Raw genomic sequence first — 19212 nt, 5'->3', positions numbered from 1 at the left:
GACTTGATAATTTAGGAGCAACTTATCTTGCGGTAAATCCAGTCTTTCATGCTCATACCAAGCATGTGGTGACTTGATAATTTTTGATTTCTTACGTTTATACAGAAGATTAAATTGCTAATATATTTATAAGTCATTGTCTAAACAATGTTTTACTAAGTTAGCAATCAAATTCAACGTTCAGGTACTTCCGTTAATTTGTCTGAAGTAATGACAACAAAGAAAGTAATTACGGAAAATAATCTCAATTTGAATCAATCAAAAATTTTCATATTTGACATCATAATCAAAGATCAAAAGCAAAAATAATATTTTTAATTTTTTATTCACTATTATTATTATTATTATTATTATTATTATTATATGTCATATTTAATATTTACATTATTAATTAAATAATTTATATAAATAAACTCTTAAGCTTTACCAATAAGATGATCCATAAATAGTTATTTTCTATTTTCTTTATTCTTATCACCTCCATTACTTACCCTATAAATATACAAGTATAAATTTTTACCTGGGATTTTTTTTATAGTTTGTTATCCGAAACTTATTTTACTTAGATGAATTTATCAAAAATAAATAAATTATTTGAACAGTATGTTTAATTATTTTAGCAGATGACTTCTATTTAATGATTCAACAAATTAGAGGACATTCCAAGACAAATACAAGCACGGCATGGCTTTGTCAATCGCATCCTTTTCAATGAGTTTCTTATTCAGAGATGGTGTGACTTCTATGTTATCTTAAATCCGAAATAATAAATATGTGGCGAAGTCAGAGTTGATAATATGAATTATAATATAGGATAAATATGCCATGATATAGATTCACAATCAGTGAACACGTCTTATTTCTCTTCAGATGCACATCGAGAGTTCAATAGTAATCAGCGGTGGCGTATACTGACGAATAAAATAACATTGATCCTGAAATGAGAATTTATGATCCTTTAAGTCTAACCAAACCCCATCAGCTTTGGAGCTAATCTCACCAGCCTGCTTACGGTATTCGGTAAGAATTTCCTAGCGAACAGGAAGCAAACCCTCGTGCTCTCGCCGTTGTAGCTGCAACTGCTCCCGTTTCTCATCCTCTGAAGAAGTTCCACGTTGATCTGGCTCCGGCCAAATTTTGCCGGGTGCATCCCGCGCCTGGACCAGTCCACCCAAGTTAAGCTTCTGTTCGCGTTCCTGCTCCAGTAGTTCCTCACGCTCACCAGCGTCTGCACGTAGTGCTCGTCGGCGAAGCACAGCGGCCTGCAATACCTCTGAAACAGGGGGAAGTAGTCTTCGTCGGATATTAAATCGACGGCCAAACTGCGATCCATCGCGAACCACTGCGACCCTTTGCGCCATTGCTGGAGCTTGATGCGCGGCTTCATGGGGCGCCGGTACCGGCCTCGGCCGCTGGGGCCGGCGTCGTCGTAGGATTCGATGAAGATGCGGGAGGAGTTGATGAGGTAGGAGTAGACAGTGGCGAAGTCGAAGAGGGGAACGCATGTTTCGGAGAGGAGGACGAAGCGTTGGTTGGAGAAGTCGAGCAGCGCGTTAGCCAACAGCCGCCGCTCCGCTTCCATCATCCTGATCGTGCCCCATGTCACCGCCTGCAACGGCGCAAAGATCGATGAAAAGATTCTTCCGAAGATTTTTATACTATCCAAACAGGGGAGCTTTAGCTCTCCCCTGTTTTCTATCGCTGTCAGTGCAATCTCGGCGAGACTCGTCGCAGACTAATCGGAGCATGGAACTGACCTGGCTGGGTATTCTTCTTCCGTAGAAAACGGAATCCCTCGGCAGAGACCAATTGGAATCCGGATGGGAATGCACGTAGATGGAGAACAACTCCTGGTTCCCCTTGAAGAACATCTCCCACAGCGGGGCGAGTGGGAGCTCTTCCCTCGTCAAGAACAAGAAAGCAACCTTAGGCGCTTGCTTCGTTGAATTCCTTTGGATCCTTGGCACAATGGAAGCCCTCCAAAGCAGCTCTTCGTCGTTCATCTCGTGCATGAGTGTGCCCGTCCTCCTCAGCATGACATGAGCTTTCACTGGTAATGGCAGCGACGACGACAGATTTCGAGGGGCTACGTGAGCGGTTTGGAGAGGATGAATAATGGTAGTATTCCTGACATAGAAACTGGTGATGAAGCCCATGGAGAAGGCTAAGGCGAGCAGAAGGCAGAATGTGATGAGGTTGAGGAGTTGGGAAGGGAGGATGGAGGGTGCTGGGCGTGACCTTTGGTCGCGGAGCTGCTCCTTCATTGCTTGCGATTGTGCAGTGGTAGATCAAAAGCAATCGATCGAGATTTATACTCGCGCAGTTCGGATACTAATTAGGAAGTGAGTAGTTCTAAGTTGTTGGCTTTCTTGTACTTGTCTCAAAGTTTATTTTGTCGGCTATGGGAACGAATTCACTAATTAACTAATGACTAGCTTAATTAAAGAAGGGCATAAGATAATAGCTCTTAGAAAAGAAAATTCTCACTAAGGCATTGTTTACTTAGAAGAATGGGCATCGAACAAATGGGAATTATTTTCCCTTTTTTCATTTACCTAATGGACGAATCATTTTTTTATTCTTTATGCTTCCATCCAAGGAAAGCAATTCCATTGAAGATGTTTCAACGGGCAAAGCTATTTCTTGCAGTACCTCATGTGACCACAAACGACGGACCTGCACAACCCCGGTCCGACAATCCCACGCACGGCGGTCCTCTTCCTCAGCGGGGCCGCCGTGAGATTGATCGGTATTTTTCCTTCCCCTTCCCCTTCTCCTTCCCTACCGTTCTTTTCTTTTCTCTTTCCATTCTTTTGCCTTTGCTTATGGATATTTTTCCCCAATTTTTTTTCCCTCGTCTTTTGAATCATTCGGAGTAAAGTGTAAGACTGTTCACTGTTGATGATTTGTTTAGTTGATTGCTTTGTTCTGGAACTGAATGAAAGAGATCTAAATGAGAAAACTGCCACGCAGCTTTTCAGAATATCACGGCACAGAAACCAGGCACATGACAGACCGATGGCTTATTCCTTGATGGACTTGCAGGGCCAAATTGACTATGAAACCTTTTGGTCAACGCCTTCAATTATGGTTAACCTTATTAAAAGATCATACAGCTTTTTATTCCATTATTTGGATGAATGGTAAACTAAAGAGCAGAGCATTCAAGTGCATGAAAAAAATGATACAAGAACATGAATGAGGATAAGCAAAAGAGATAAATTCCAAGATTCACTAAAGACTTTAATCCATAAGGATCTATATACTCAAAACTGAGTTAGTTTTGTAGCATGTGCAATGATGTGCCTGGAATTTTCCAAAACTAACAAATTCACAAAAAACTGAAGAGAGTGAAGAGCATACCTGCAAAAGGGGAGAGTGTTTTTTTGCTGGTTGTAAATGTGGTGTATTGCATGAAGCATGTATAATGGTTTTATGTCATGTCTCTATGCATCCGGTATATACCAAATTCAACCAGGCCTAAGTCTATCATGAGGTAAACAGCATGTGCAAGCCAGTCAATTTTTCCGATGCTAGAATAGCATCCTGTCCATCCACTTTCAACCGTGCACTCCGAAATTGTTGGAAGGCTGCAGTACAAGGGCATAACCTTCATTGTATCAAATATTTGTAGAAACATGGCTTTGTTTGAAGGTGTAGTATTTCTGTCGGTAGTTGATGAAGATGGACCGCTGATGAAGTAGATTATTTGTGTTCGGATATGATTACGCTAACACAGTAATCTAATCTGTAATTGCACCAATAAATGACGAGCATGCAATTAACGGTAATAAGAGTAAGGTTAAGAATTTGTGTATCTCCAATTGAAGCGTCGGGCTTGCCGACTGTCTTTAGAGAATTTATTGCCATCCACGGTGCAGAGGCTCTCCGGCAAAATCCTCCCAAGATCCGATAACCGCTCGCGTCGTCCGTAGGTGTACTCCAAGACGAACGTCGCACTCGGACTCAACCTCAGATCGCAGAAACCAAGCCTCAGAACTCGAACTCGGGAAGAAGAAAGGAGAAAGCAGAGAGCAGAGGAATGCTTTGCTTTGGAGTGAGTTGAGAAGGAAGTGAGGCAGTGTATTTATACACTTGAAGCAGTGCACAGGAACCAAAGTGTACGTCGGTTCGAAGAAGTGCATTGCTTCTGCTTTCTCACGCGGAGACCAGCCAGGTGCGTCGCGATGTTCGCGTGCGTCGCGCCCGGTTTATGGATTTCCGGTTCGAACCCCCTGAAACCACCTGATTTGGGCTCGGCCCGCGCATGCGTGTAGGTCCCCTTAATTTTGCTAAGCATGGATGGGAGGACTCCATATATAAAGCCTTCCAAGCAATGTGGGACTAAAAGTTTACACTTATGCATTACCAAAAGCAAAGGGAATAATGTGAATTAAAACTCAACAGTTTATTAACTGCAAGGAGACCTCGGGAGTGAGTTCAAAAGCACGAGCGTGCTTGCTTGGGAAGAAAGGATAAGAAAAAAAGAAAACATCAGTAGACAGACCAGGGAGGGGTCCTAACGCAGTCACTCCGATGCTCAAGTCAGATGGGGAGGCTCAATGATGATACTCAAACAATGATGAAAACAATGAGGAACGATAGGAGAGCTTTCCTGAGTGGGAAGAAGAGACTTCAACTATATATGCTATTATGTTCCCTTAGCACAAATAACGAGAAATATTACTAAAATAAGGTCAACCATACTGACGGTCTGCTGTCTTTCCCTAATTGTGTCAACCAATTCTGCACTTGGAGAATGGAAACCTCTACTGTACAGGTTGCATAGAGCCTTTCTCAATGATTCCCTGAAGACGGTTACACATAGCGTTAAAAGAATTATTGGGATGATGAGTTTTTTATTATTATTCCATATTGATGGGCCTTTTGAGGTTTACAGGCTTTGATGGGCCCTAGTGATGTCTCTACGATAGTCTTAATGATATTCGACTGAATCTTTGTCCCGAGCATATCCAATCGGATATACATAAAGGTTGCTAAGTATTTGAGCGGTTGACTTAATCTTTGTTGCTTCAATCCATCTTCCTGGTGGATCCTAAAGAAGGATGCCCAGTATATCGAACCATTGAGCCGACCAATGGAGTCAATTCACTCGGAACGATGCATGGGAAACGTATGCTCGGAGTCTCTCAAGAGAACCAACTCGGGGGGTCTCCGAGTGGTTTCTTACAAGTGCTCATGACTCCTAAGAATCTAGGGATGATAATTTCACCTGACCCGATGAAGGATCCGATATCTGATCTGAATGGAGGAGTGTATGGAGGAACTATCAATACCCGATGATGTGGCGGTAAGGAGGAGCCCACCTGGCACGGGTTAATGGCCATGGTGGAGGTCAAAGTTAAGACTGTCAACGTGGCTTGAGCAAGAGGGGGATACATAGGCCAATCGGCAGGAGAGCGGGCCGAGCGGGCCATCCGTCCGGCTCGAGGTATGCCATTGACAGTGAATAATGAGTCGGTATAATAAAAGAGTAAAAAATAAATACTTAATAAGGGGAAGAAAAAACAAAAGAGAACACTCCATCTATCATTGAATGCGGAGAAGCCAAGATAAAGATGTCTTTTGTATGTAAATTAATATAATTAAATAGAGGAATATGAAGGGACACTAAAACAGGTATAAAAGAATATGATAGGCATGAAGAAAGGCAAGATTGATTTCTATCCCTATTATTTTTTATTCCTCTTTTGTTTCTAACTTAAGCGTCAAAGGGCCAATGCTAGGGGTCCCTTCCTCGGTTTGGCTTGTTTTGAAAATAGGAGTGAGGTCTTCATCCAGTCAGCGGAACCACCACATCCCTAGCTTTCCAGGTTCATGCTTTCGAACATGATCATTTTGACGTCATCTGTGGGAACGTAATCTACATCCGAACGAGAAGATGGAAGACACTGGATGAATCACAATGGTGACGCTGATGCAAGAGGAACTAGACATGCTGATACAGGTCCGAGCAGCGAAGATAGTGGAACAACAACAATAATAGGCGCTGACCGAGCGCCAACAGGTATTATCCGAACGTCAAGTGCAGGAGCCTGTAGCCTCCGCGGCAGGTCGCTAGGCTGAGCGAGGGGAACGAGACATTCCAGAGTCAAACAAAAGGCTGAGCGGCACCTATGGGGAAGCCCCTCATGCGCTGATCCCATTCCACCAAGCGTCGTTATGAACTCCAGCAGAAGAGAGGGCCCAAGCGGATAGACACCGGAGATCTTCCTCAAATGAGGCACCCGCTCGAGACACAAGTGTAGGATTGAAAGCGCTAGAGGGGGGGTGAATAGCGCTCGTGACTTCCACGTTCGTTTCGGAAAACTTTAATTAAATACACAACGGAATAATAAAACACAAACACAAACACAAACGCCAAGGGTTTTACTTGGTTCGGACCTTGTGGCGACTTCTACTCCAAGGCTCACACTCGTTGAGTGTTTACTTCGGCCAATCATTATCAATTCGGAAGTTACAATTTAAAGTACAATATAAATGAAAAACGTATACCGACAAATAAGGAATTAGTAAACTTGAAGCTTCTGGTCGTCGGAGTCGAGTTGCAGCTTTATTAGATCATCCTTTGAGCAGTACACGGAAGAAAGATTGTGTTTTCAGGTGTTGTTCTTTGCTGCTGCTCAAGACAGGCTTATATAGCCCGTTGAGGGCGCCCTTAACAGAATGGAGGGTGCCCCCAACACCGTCGGATTCACAGCGTGGATAAGCTCCGCTTCGCCCGCAGCCTATCCTCTTAAGGGCGCCTCCAAGCCCATGGAGGGTGCCCTCCATCGAGCGTCCAGGGCGCCTCCTGCTCTACTGCATGGAGTCTTCAAGCCTTGCACCCGAGGCGTCTCGAAGCTCTATGGAGAGCGCCTCGGGTACTGTTTATCTAAGGCTTTCTTATTCACTTTATATCTTGCAAGGTATGTTAGTCCACAAACAAAGTATACCCTGCAAAACAAAATTAGCACAATAAAATAAGATACATAAAAGTAATTATGACAGTCACCGGGCTGTCCGATTCTGACTTCGGATTTCCATTCGGAAATTCTAGTTTGAACCGACGCCTACTGTTCCCTCATCAGGGAATGCGTCCTGACCTACTCAACTCAGGAGAGTTTACCTGTTACAATTCCAGTTCTCCAGACCGACTGGACTTTTGCTCAGCACCCGAGGCTTTCGATTTTTCATGCTGGACGTCCGCTCCACAACCCGCCTTGACTTCCACCTGATTCGTGACACCAGGATTTCAACCTAGAGTCCTTGAATCTAAGATTTTTGCTCGAAACACTCGACCTGTCAAGACTTTCCGCCTAGGGTTACCACCCCCTAGGACCTAGGGTTACCACCCCCTAGGGTTTTCTACATGTCTAATCCCAGTTAGGACTTTTGCCTAAGTACACTTAGAACTTTCCTACAAACTCATTCAAACATGTTAGACCACAAATAATCTTAACTTTGAACCCTTTGTCATTATCAAAACTCAAGTTCGATCGTCGGATGCTTCCCGCACCAACAATATCCTCCTTTTTTTATTATGGCAACAAAATTTAAAGTTAAGTAAAATAAAAATATGAAAGTAGTATAAATGCGTACAAGCATAGATTTAAGTGCAATCAAGTGTAAATACGTATAAGCATAGATTCAAGTGCAATTAAGTGAAAAATTTAGTTGTAATTTGTATGTATCTCTCACTTAATCACTTATTTACTTAACTTTCATTTTCATCTCCCCCTTTGCCATATATCAAAAAATATTACTTAAAAAAATAGAAAAAAATAGGAAATATTTAACTCCCCCTGAAAGGTGGCTCCTACTTAAATATAGCTTTGTAGGAAGAAACAAAAATTTGAAAGAGACTTTAACTAAATATTGAAAATGACTTAGCTTTAAAGGATTTTAAACATAGGTAAGTACAAACTTTAAAAGAAGTTGATTAAACACTTAGCTTTAAAAGTACTCAACTTAAATAAAAAGTTCTAATAAAAGTGTTAGCTTAGTCAAATATTAAAAAAAATACTTTTGATAAACACTAAGCTTAAAATCTAATTTTAATTCAACATTAAGCTTAATAAAAAAATTGATATTAATTCAACATTAAGCTCAAAAATCATTTTAATTTTGAATAAACGCTAAGTTTTAACAAAAAAACTCAGCTTAAATTTGTACTAAGCTTAAAAATAATTTGTTTAAACATGAAAAAATAATTTTATTTTAACATCAAGTTTAAAAATGACCATGTTTTAAAAATAATTTTAAGTAAAGTCTAACAAAAAACTTCTATTTGAAAAAAAAATATGGATTTGGTTTAATTTGAAAATATTTCTTTTACTCCCCCTTGATTAATGCCAGTCAATTTTTGTAACAGAAAAAAAATTTTACAGTCCTAAAGTCCAAGCATGAGTAATAAAATATCTACTTTCAAACAAATATCTAACCTTTAGTTACTAGCTATTTACCATGAGGTAGCAGTTTTCACTTGATTAGTCAAATTAAGTAAGTGTTCCAGTTAGTTTGACTAAGCATGGACAACTTAATTTGATTAATATGAATTTGGTATATAATGTCCAGACTTATGTTGATATATAGACATAAGTATTTTGAAGTCCAGGCAGTACCCTATGCATCTCACACCATTCTAAGTGTCTTTCATATACAAGCAAGGTAATCCTAGTATGCTTGTGAGATGCTCTGGCTGAAATCTAGGGGTACATGCTTTCTAGGGGGTAGATACCTAGGCTAAGTCCAAATTTTGAAATACTAACAAGATTGAAATTTTGGAAAAATTTTTCCTATAATTTTAAAACAAAAAAAAATGCAAACACAAACGTCAAGGGTTTTACTTGGTTCGGAGCCTGTGGCGACTCCTACTCTAAGGCCCACGTTCGTTGAGTGTTTACTTCAAGTAATCACTATCAATTCAGAAGTTACAATTTAAAGTAGAGTATAAATAAAAAACTTATACCGGCAAACAATGAATTAGTAAACTTGAAGCTTCTGATTGTTGGAGTCGAGTTGCAGCTTTCTCGGATCGTCCTTTGAGCAGCACATGGAAGAAAGATTGCGTTTTCATGTGTTGTTCTTTGCTGCTGCTTGAGACAGACTTATATATCCCGTTGAGGACACCCTTAACAGCATGGAGGGCGCCTCTAATACTGCCGGATCCGCAGCGTGGATAAGCTCCGCTTCACTCGCAGCCTATCTGCCCGAGGGCACCTCCAAGCCCATGGAAGGCGCCCTCCACCCAGCGCCCAGGGCACCTCCAGCTCCATGGAGGGTGCCTCTTGCTCTGCTGCGTGAAGTCTTCAAGCCTTGCACCCGAGACGCCTCTAAGCTCCATGGATGGTGATAGATTTGTAATTATTGTAGCTTCCCGAGTACTCATAGGACGAGGGTTGAGTGCTCAAGAAAAGGGACTGACAGGGTTGGGAAGCAAGGCTAATGCTTGGGAATAACTCCGGGTAAATAATGGTGCACATGTCGAGCCCTTGACCTAATCAATAGAGAGTCTAGGTGGCATGATTAAGACTTGGTTGTCATAGAGTTCGGGTGATGTACCACCTTCGACCGGCTAAGCTGAGCACTCTGACTCTCGACTTCCTGAGTTGGTCTGAGTTGTCAAGCGATTCTCGACCTCCCAATATTTTGACCCATCATATGCCAAAGCAGACAGGGGTCATAATCTCCACTCACCATGATCTCTTTCCCACCTCTCTAAAGCAGACAAGGTCATGATCCCCACTCACCTATGATCTCTTCCTCATCTTCTCCATGATCCCTATGTGTACTTCACCCTGTTGGACAATCTTCCACAATGAAGATTGCTTACGGAGATTACAGGGAGATTTACTGAATTGAAATATACTCAAAATTCAACTTTTGACTTGTTGAGATAACCTGAGCTAATAATCTCAGACTGTCAAGTAGGAAAGAAGAGTTGCTTAAAAAGTTGGGTTGCTTGGAAGACTTGACAGAGATGTTCGAGACTCAAGGCCGAGATGTCCAAGACCTAAGGCCAAGATGTCTAAGACCCGATGTCGAGACATCTGAGACCAAGGCCGAGTTGTCCTAGATGGAGATAGAGATGTTCGAAGTCAAGACTGAGATATCCAAGGTCTTAGACATGAGATTGAGATGTCAAAGGCTGAGACCAAGATGTTTGAAGTCGAGACTTAGATGTTCAAGGCTGAGACCGAGACAACAAAGGAAGATGTCAAGACTTGAGTTTGACACAGTTTCCTTAAAATAAATCCATCCCCCTTCGGGGGTGCTTTGAGGTTATGATGAACATTTGTTTCCTAGGATACAATGGAGAAACTGTGTTGATAACCAAGTATTAGTTGTTCATGGCGAACTAAGTGAGTACTCGAACACTATCATGGTTTGAGCTACTGTACGGGTGCACAACAAAGAGAAAAAATGGGGAACAAAGGTGGAGGAGTTTCTTTACTTCTACATTTACTCTTTTTCTCTTGGTTACATCCTTCTTATATAGGAGCTTAACCCTTTGCAACATTTAAATGACCGAATAAAAGTTATTTACTATAATTAACCTATTCGATTGGAAATGTCTATCGATTATGGATTTTTCATTATCCACACGAGTCAACTTAGTTCAACATAATCTGAATTCTAGATTTGCACTCCATATGGGGCCACGTATGAGAAAGATCTTCTTCTTATGCATATGTTTACAATATCAATGTATGTGATACTATATAAACCAACAATAAAGCAATGAAAATTTTAATGTGGGATTAAAGTCTCATTCATAATGGAGTCTCTTTCCTCGTCATCTCTTTTCCATTCACTTATACCTAACATGCGCGCCCTTATAAAAGGCCAGGTATAAGTTCTGCAGAAGGGGACTATCTCTCTCTCTCTCTCAACCTCTCTTATTACTTTGTCCCTTTTTATTGAAAAATCATGATAATTTAGGCATCGTAGTAGTTTCATTGGGGCAACTCCCAATGAGTCCTTTGATCTTTGTTATTCTTTGTAGGTTCAACTACGCTTTGTCACACCATGAGAAGAAAGTAAGGAGAAGGCTTCAACGTCTTCGTTCTTGCTTGCAAAGTGGATTTCTACTGCCTCAACTTCGCAACCTTATTTGATCTTGGATCGGATCACTAATAATCATGGGTAAACGTCAAAAGAATGTCTTTTTTTAAATCATCAAAAGGGTGTTCCATTTTATTTTTATCAAATAGGCGTATCATTCCCATATAAAATGACACAACTGTCCTCTAGTGTTGTTCATCTTTCGTCTAAATCCTGAACTAGTCGGGCATGTTGTAGCTGTTACAATTGAGCTATCACACAGTTATAGCAACTACAGTTCCGTAGTTGCTACACAGTTATAGCGGTTATGGTTTCGTAACTATATAATATGGATTTTTTTTAAAAAAAAATTAAAATTATTTAGAGTTTCCAAAAAGGATTTAAATGATATTTTTTAGCATAAAACCTAATCGTTACAAGTTCTATCCCATAACCAGTGGTAGATTTATGAATGAACTTCAATTTAATATATTATGCATCCTGTGAGTCAATTTTTATAATCTCTTAAAATTTAGGATTTAACATTCGTATTAAGCTATAAAATCATAGCTGCTACAACTGTATAGTAACTCAGTTATAGGTGCTATGAAATATGTTATTATAATAATTACTTAATATAATTGTCATCCTTGTACTTGATGGTATCCTTTTAGCTCACTCGGGCTCCTGCTCTTCCCAAAGGTTCGATTGCTTCCTCAAAGGTTGTTAGGGCTAGTTGGCTTTACTAACATATCCACTCTGATGCTCAAGTCAATTCTTAGTGGAAGAGGAAAAACTCTCCAAGAAAGGATATGGCGTATGAATGAAGAAGAAGAAGTTGGAGAAGAAACAAAAGCTCTTGGAAAGAGATGCCTTCGTTTACTTACTTCGGTCTCTCTTTATATAGCCCTTCGTAAGGGAATCTCCATATAACACCTAACATCGTCGGGTTGTTGGGGGGCAAAGAGTGACAACCGTTAGACCGTACACTAACATTATGGGTCTGTTAGGGGCCAAGGGTGACAACTATTAAATCATACAATGACATTGTTGGGCTGTTGGGAATTGTCGGAGGTTGAGGTTGAGTTTCTGGGTTCCCTAATCCGGATGATAAATCACTGGACTATAGCACCGTGCAACACTATAACATCTTTGGGTATTGTAGTATTACTGTAGCAACTCGAGTATGTAACATTTAATGTAGGATAGAACTGTGAGTGCTCAGGAGAATAGGTTACTTCCCCAAGCTAGATAGTTATTGTAGCAGAGGTATTGTAGTATTTAGTGTAGCAGCGTGGTGTTGTAGCATCTGAGAACTATGAGTGCTCATTCTTGAGTACTACAGCTTCGAAGTTATTGAAGCTTTTCTCACGAGCGAAGCTATTGAAGCTTTTCTCACGAGTGCTCGTGAGAATAGATTGATATCCGAGCACCATAGCTTCACGGTTACTGTAATTTCACTATAGCATTTACAGTAGTAGCGTTGGTAATGCTCCATCTGAAAGTTGTGAGAGCTCGGGAGAATAGACTGATTTCCCGACTACTATAGTTTCGCAGTTAATGTAGTTTATTATAACAATGCTAGTACTTTAGCATCCGAGAACTACGAATGCTTAGGAGAATAACCTATTTTCTTGAACAGTGTAGATTCACAATTTATGTAGCTTCTTGAGCACCCATTAGACGAAGACTGAGTGCTAGGAGGTTGGGAAGAGAGGATTATACTCGGAAATAACTCTGTCCCATCCGTATCAATTATATTTTTAATTTACTAGGACATAAATATGTTTTATATATATATATATTTTTGAGCAGGTTTTTCTATTTTAGCTATAAGTTTATAAATTATAAAAGAAATAATGTCTTCGGGTTATATTTTCAAGTTCAATTCATTTTTAAAAATATATATATTGTAAACATATTTGTTAGATAATAATGTATAGCATTGATCCTGAAATGATAATTTATGAATTATGGCCCCTGAAGTTTAACCAAACCCCATCAGCTTTGGAGCTAATCTCACCAGACTGCTTACGGTATTCGGTAAGAATTTCCTGGCGAACAGGAAGCAAACACTCGTGTTCATGCCGTTGTAGCTGCAACTGCTCCCGTTTCTCATCCTCTGAAGCAGCTCCACGTTGATCTGGTCCCGGCCAAATTTTGCCGGGTGCACCCCGCCCCGGGACCAGTCCGTCCAAGTTAAGGTCCTGTTCGCGTTCCTGCTCCAGTAGTTCCTCACGCTCACCAGCGTTTGAACGTAGTGCTCGTCGGCGGTGCACAGCGGCCTACAATACTTCTGAAACAGGGGAAAGTAGTCTTCGTCGGAGACTACATCGAGGGCCAAACTGCGGTCCATCGCGAACCACTGCGACCCTTTGCGCCATTGCTGGAGCTGGATGCGCGGCATGGGGAGCCGGTACCGTCCTCGGACGCTGACGCCGGCGTCGTCGTAGGCATCGATGAAGGTGAGGGAGGAGTTGATGAGATAGGCGTAGACAGTGGCGAAGTCGAAAAGGGGAACGCATGTTTCGGAGAGGAGTACGAAGCGTTGGTTGGAGAAGTCGAGCAGCGCGTTAGCCAACAGCCGCCGCTCCGCTTCCATCACATTGATCGAGCCCCATGTCACCTCCTGCAACGGCAAAAAGATTGTTCAGAAGATTCTTCCGAATATTTTTGGACTATCCAAACAGGGGAGCCTTAACTCTGCCACCCCTGTTTTCTATCTCTGTCAGTGCAATCTCTGCCGACAAATCGGAGCATGGAACTGACCTTGCTGGGAATTCTTCTTCCGTAGAAAACGGAATAACTCGGCAGAGACCAATTGGAATCCGGATGGGAATGCACGTAGATGGAGAACAGCCCTTGGTTCCCCTTGAAGAACATCTCCCACAGTGGGGCGAGTGGGAGCTCTTCCCTCGTCAAGAACAAGAAAGCAACCTTAGGCGCTGGCTTTGTTGAATTCCTTTGGATCCTCGGCACCATGGACGCCCTCCAAAGCAGCTCTTCGTCGTTCATCTCGTGCATGAGTGTGGCCGTCCTCCCCGGCATGACAGAAGTTTGTACTGGTACTGGCAAAGACGAAGACAGATTGGCTACGTGAGCAGTTTGGAGAAGATTAGTGATAGTAGTATCCCTGACATAGAAACTGGTAATGAAGCCCATGGAGAAGGCTAAGGCAAGCAGAAGGCAGAACGTGATGAGTTTGCGGAGTTGGAAGGTGAGGATGGCGGGTTGTGGGAGTGACCTTTGGTCGCGGAGCTGCTCCTTCATTGTTGGCGATTGTGCAGTGTAGATCAAATGCAGACGATCGAGATTTATACTCGCACAGTTCGGATATTGATTATGAAGAGGGCATTTCTAAGTTGTTGGCTTTCTTGTACTTGTATCAAAGTTTATTTCGTCGGCTCCGGGAACGAATTCACTAATTAGCTAATTAGCGAGAAAACTCACACTAAGAGTGTTAAAATGTTAATGATTTGTTTATAATACTATATATGTTTGATTGACTGCTTTGTTCTGGCACTGAATGAAGGAGATCTGGCTTAGAAAACTGCCCCGGAACTATAGAATATCATGGCACACAAACAAGGGCCAATTGACTCTGAACCCATGAAGTTTACTTTTTAGTCAATACCTTCAATTAGGGTTAACCTTATTAAAAGATCATACAGCTTGTTATGCCATTACGTGAGACGAACTTAACCAAAACTTTATGTACTCAACAAAACAAACTCTTAGCTTTTTATATATTTTTTTCAGACCCAAATTTTAATTAATTGAATATTAATAGATTAAATTATTTTGTTTTGCATCTTAAGTTACATAAAGTCCTTTTTTTTCTGACAATCTATAATAAGAGATGGATTGATAATATTAATAATATTCAACTCGTCATGGTTGGGCCTGGAGCCACTGGAACCATCAAGCGGATGTATATGTGGTGGGCATTCGTTTGCATCAGTCGGCCCATTACTAATCCTTGTCCTGGTTTTTTATTTGAAATTTCTCATTTTCTCGATTACGTCAAATTGTTACCGCAAGCCAGTATAGAAATGACCATACACATATATAATAAACACTGTCGTTTTGTTATTGGAGCCAAGAAGAAAGGCCTTCTTCAGTCGTCCTTGGAAGACCAAGTAGAGGACGAAAGGATACAGTAGAGTACTAGGAAACAAAGGAAGCGATTCTAATCTCTAAAACGAGAATCCAATGCCGGATTCATGGACCCCCTCCCTAATCTCACATTAAATATGGCATGGCTTTGGTTGAAGCTGACAAATGCCATCCACAATCAAACTTAGGGTAAATGAAAGCCTTTTTTTTTCGTTGATGTTTTTGTCTTACTATGGAGAAAGTCCGGCAATGGACACGGACTGCACCGAAGTCCGAAGCCATTTAAAATTCCTCGATGAAAACGATGCGGAGGCGAGGCGAGGCGAGGCGAGGGCGCGTGGGCCTGGCGGCGGGACCGCAACGTTACGAGGCAAAATGCAAGTTAATTTGTCAGTGCGCAAAGAAGGAGCCAGGGAAAGAACGGCACGGCCGCCTCGGCTGTCACGGTGTCCCAGTCTCGGCCCGCGCGTGGCCCAATTGGGAACCACGGCTACGCGTCCCGTGACCCGGACGCGCCGTGTCCAGGTCTGCATCGTCCACGGGAGGCTCCGCATGCACTGGCTGCATCTCGTGGTCCCCTCCCTTCCTTCTCTTTCCCTACGTCATGGCGCCTGGTTGGCGCGGGACAAAACAGGAACGGGATGGTACAAGGTAAAACTGGATAGCCTAACGCCGCTGTCACCTCTCCCTCGCACCTCTGTCACGTCAGAAAGCTTGATTCAACGCATGACAAGCCAGGCCCGGTGGGAGGGAATTACGAATTTTACCGTGACATGGCACTGTAATAATTCGAATCAGTCAGCTCGATCCAAATAATATTAAATTAATTACATTAGACATTATAGAGATTTTGTACAATAAAAAACAAAAGTGAAATTCATCTTCCGATGACTCTACTCTACGTGACTATCCCATCTTATTATTAGGAGGAAACAAATCAGAAATTAAAATAAATTATTACATGAGAGAATATTTTCACTATTTTGTAAAAAATCGATACTTATTCAATTATGTAAACTTGTCACGTGATAACATATTCGGCTTTGTCCTGGGACATTATGTTGGAAAAATTATATTTGTCCTCTCTCAATATTATTTATGGGAGCCATGACAAATAATTTTTAGATATGAAAAGTCTTTGCAATATTTTCTATAAATAATAATAAAAAATATTTTAGAATGTGAAGAATATATAAAAATTAAATATTACAGAGATGAGAGAAAAAAAAACTTCTTGATCTTTGTCCACACAATTCTCTCTTCGTTTATAGATTAATAGTCACTTTCAAAAATTACAATAAATGAATATGTCTCTTATCAAAAGACACAACTTAGTTTTCAATTTTGAATATTAAAACTGAAAAAACAACCAAGCTTCAAACTGAAATGAACTGAAATGAACAACCAAGCTTCAAACTGAAATGAACAACCATAATTTTCTTAATATATGCAACTATTCATTATATTCACACTCATTCCATTTCAACCACCATGCCTTTCTTGAATTTCAAATTTACTTTGACTCATTTTACTTCAAATATCTATTCATTTAGATTTATTATTTCATTAATAAATTTAAACAAATAAATTCTAATAATCCCTCACTTATTCAAAATAATTAATCATCCAACTCATAATCGATGTTTTATACAGCATGATATCTTTCAATTTGAATCACACCTTAGTGAATAATATTGATGTATATTGCACTAATAATTTGATTTTGATGTATAATAAATAGGTTAAAGTTAGATGTGTTGTTTGTCTAACTACTTTACTAAGTGTGTAAGAGTTGACTGGTCCAAGAAGACTGACACCAAGCTTAAATCCAACTAGGTCCACGGGGTCCGATAGTTGGTGGAAAGTCCAGATAGGTCCGCAGGGCTCGATATCTGGCAGGAAGTCTGATTAGATCCGCGGGACCTGACAACCTGCCGAAATCTAGTTGGGTCTGTGAACCTGACAACTAACGGGAAGACCTGGTAGGTCAAAGACAAGTCAAGTGTCCACAAGTGGTAAGTGAAGGTAAGCAACTAGAGGAGAGATCCAGTGAGGACGTATTCCCCGATAAGAAAACTGTAGGCGTTGATCCAACTTAGGTCCATTTAGGAAACCTAAGTTGAGATCTTGACTAGATTCTGGTCTCATGGAGACAGAATCAATTAATAGTCACATTTTGTTATGTTGTGCTAACATTATTTTGCAGGATAGATATATTTTGATTGCCTAGACTAACCTTTTCTTGCAGGGAGAAAGCTACCGAAGAAAAGTACTTCAAGCGCCCGAAAGGGATCTGGGCGCCCGGAGAAGGCTTACCCAGGCGAGGCTGTAGGCACCCAGGTAGTTCGGGCACCCAGACTCGGTCCAGACACTTGGACCCGAAATGTCATCCACAATTTGACATGGAGCGCGTTGATTGATTGAGCCACATGATCCAAGCATCCGGAGAGGTTCCAGAACAACAACTATTTAAAGTCCTTCAACTCGGAACTTCAGAATAACAACTACGAGAACTTTTCTTCCTACTTGGTGCTTTGAAAAACTCCTACAACGCTGTGAAGCTCCTCCGACAATTAGCGACTAAGATTTTCATATTTTTCTTGTTGTTGGTAATCTTTTTTAGTTATTGTACTTATCTTATAACACATTCTTGCGAACTATTAGTGGATTGCCCAACGAAAGCACTCGACAAGTGCGGGCCTTAGAGTAAGAGTAGTCGAAGGCTCTGAACCAAGTAAAACCAACTTGTGTTAGCATTGTCTTTTTGCTTCCGTTTTTCACTGCGTAACTTAGTTTAAATCGAGTTTTTTGACGATCGCTATTCAACCCCCCTAGCATTCTTTTCGATCCTACAAGTGGTATCAGAGTGGGTACCACTCTGAATTGGTGCAACTACCAATCAAGTAAGGGAGTGATCTTTTTATTTCTTTCCTCTCTCTTTCGGTTTTTTTTGCCTTTTCAATATAATCCAAACTAGTACAATTACCTTTTTAGGTAAATTTTTTTGTTGCAAACGACTATGAATTGATGCAAAACCAATCAAGTCTTAATATTTTTTCCTTCTTCTCCCACACTACTAATCCAAGACCTAGTCTTGGGATTTTTTTTGCCTTTTCCTCTTTTGTGTGCAAGGTTCATGGCCTAAAATGAGGGATACTCTACCGTACATCCTCCCCTCTTTAACGATGATGACTTCCTATATTGGAAGAAATGGATGGAGATGTACCTAAAGACCGACTTCGATCAATGGTCCAGCGTCACCAAAGAATACAAGGCGCCCGTCAATAACGTCGAAATTCAAATAGACCCAGAAGATTAGAACCTAGAAATGAAGAAGAAGGCTCAGATCAACTTCAAAATTCTCAACACAATCCAGTAGGGATTAACAAAGGAGGAGTAAAATCACATCGGCCCACATGAAAGCGCGAAAGAGCTATGGGACAAACTCATAGAACTACACGAGGGAACTAATGGCGCAAAGATAAAAGAAAAGTGATTTGTTTTTAAATAAACTATTTAACATAAAAATATAGGAAGGAGAATCTTCAAGTCAACTACATGCAAAGATAAAGGACATCCTCAATGAACTTCATACAATCAACCACTAGATAGAGAACTGAGATCTTATAAGGTACGCACTAAATGCATTTCCTCGAAATGCACTATGGGCATCCATCGTGGATGCCTACAAAATCTCGAGGAATTTGTCTAAATTAAAACTAGATGAGTTATTTTGTGAACTTGAACTCCATAAACAGAATAACTCAAAGCAGGTCGAGAAAGATATTGCTTTTTTTATAGGTCCTTCAAAAAAAGCTAAACACAAGAACAAACTAGAGTCAGAATCTAAATCTGACTCAGAAGATGAAGAAGAACAACTTGTGAACATGCTCAGAAAAATATTCACAAAAAGAAAGAATAATTTCCCGAAGAAGGACCTACAAAAGGTAATCAAATCAAGTGATTCGAAAGCAAAGATCATATGTTACGAGTGCAACAAGAAAGGACACTATAAACACAAGTGTCCAAAGATGAAAGACGACAAACCCA

The 19212-nt window shown here is 40.8% G+C and overlaps 3 protein-coding genes across 3 annotated transcripts; all 3 read right to left on the bottom strand.

The window, feature by feature from the left end:
- Positions 1-831: 831 nt before the first annotated feature.
- LOC121994202 (glycosyltransferase BC10-like) lies at positions 832-2372 on the bottom strand. Its single transcript, XM_042548318.1, has 2 exons — positions 1758-2372; positions 832-1609 (listed from the first exon to the last, which is right to left on the bottom strand). Exons 1-2 carry the CDS (start codon positions 2262-2264, stop codon positions 965-967), a joined length of 1152 nt encoding a protein of 383 aa, XP_042404252.1. The 5' UTR covers positions 2265-2372; the 3' UTR covers positions 832-964.
- A 10660-nt stretch (positions 2373-13032) lies between these two features.
- LOC121995061 (glycosyltransferase BC10-like) lies at positions 13033-13687 on the bottom strand (the record flags this gene model as incomplete). The annotated part of the gene is made up of 1 exon (XM_042548902.1): positions 13033-13687. A coding segment is annotated over one exon (654 nt), but the record flags the coding sequence as incomplete, so codon positions are not given.
- Positions 13688-13743: 56 nt separating this feature from the next.
- Positions 13744-14319, bottom strand: LOC121995059. The gene has a single exon (XM_042548901.1). It carries the CDS (start codon positions 14314-14316, stop codon positions 13744-13746), a length of 573 nt encoding a protein of 190 aa, XP_042404835.1. The 5' UTR covers positions 14317-14319.
- Between the last annotated feature and the right edge of the window lie 4893 nt (positions 14320-19212).

The sequence above is a fragment of the Zingiber officinale genome, chromosome 6A (assembly GCF_018446385.1).
Source record: "Zingiber officinale cultivar Zhangliang chromosome 6A, Zo_v1.1, whole genome shotgun sequence".
Lineage (NCBI taxonomy): Eukaryota > Viridiplantae > Streptophyta > Magnoliopsida > Zingiberales > Zingiberaceae > Zingiber > Zingiber officinale.
This window is presented reverse-complemented; position numbering and strand designations above follow the sequence as displayed.

Excerpts from the sequence above, each read along its gene's own strand:
- LOC121994202 (XM_042548318.1), bottom strand. The coding sequence starts at position 2,264 with ATGAAGGAGCAGCTCCGCGACCAAAGGTCACGCCCAGCACCCTCCATC. Across the intron at positions 1,610-1,757 it reads GAAGAAGAATACCCAGCCAG|GCGGTGACATGGGGCACGAT; the intron begins GTCAGTTCCATG and ends GCGCCGTTGCAG.
- LOC121995059 (XM_042548901.1), bottom strand. The coding sequence starts at position 14,316 with ATGAAGGAGCAGCTCCGCGACCAAAGGTCACTCCCACAACCCGCCATC.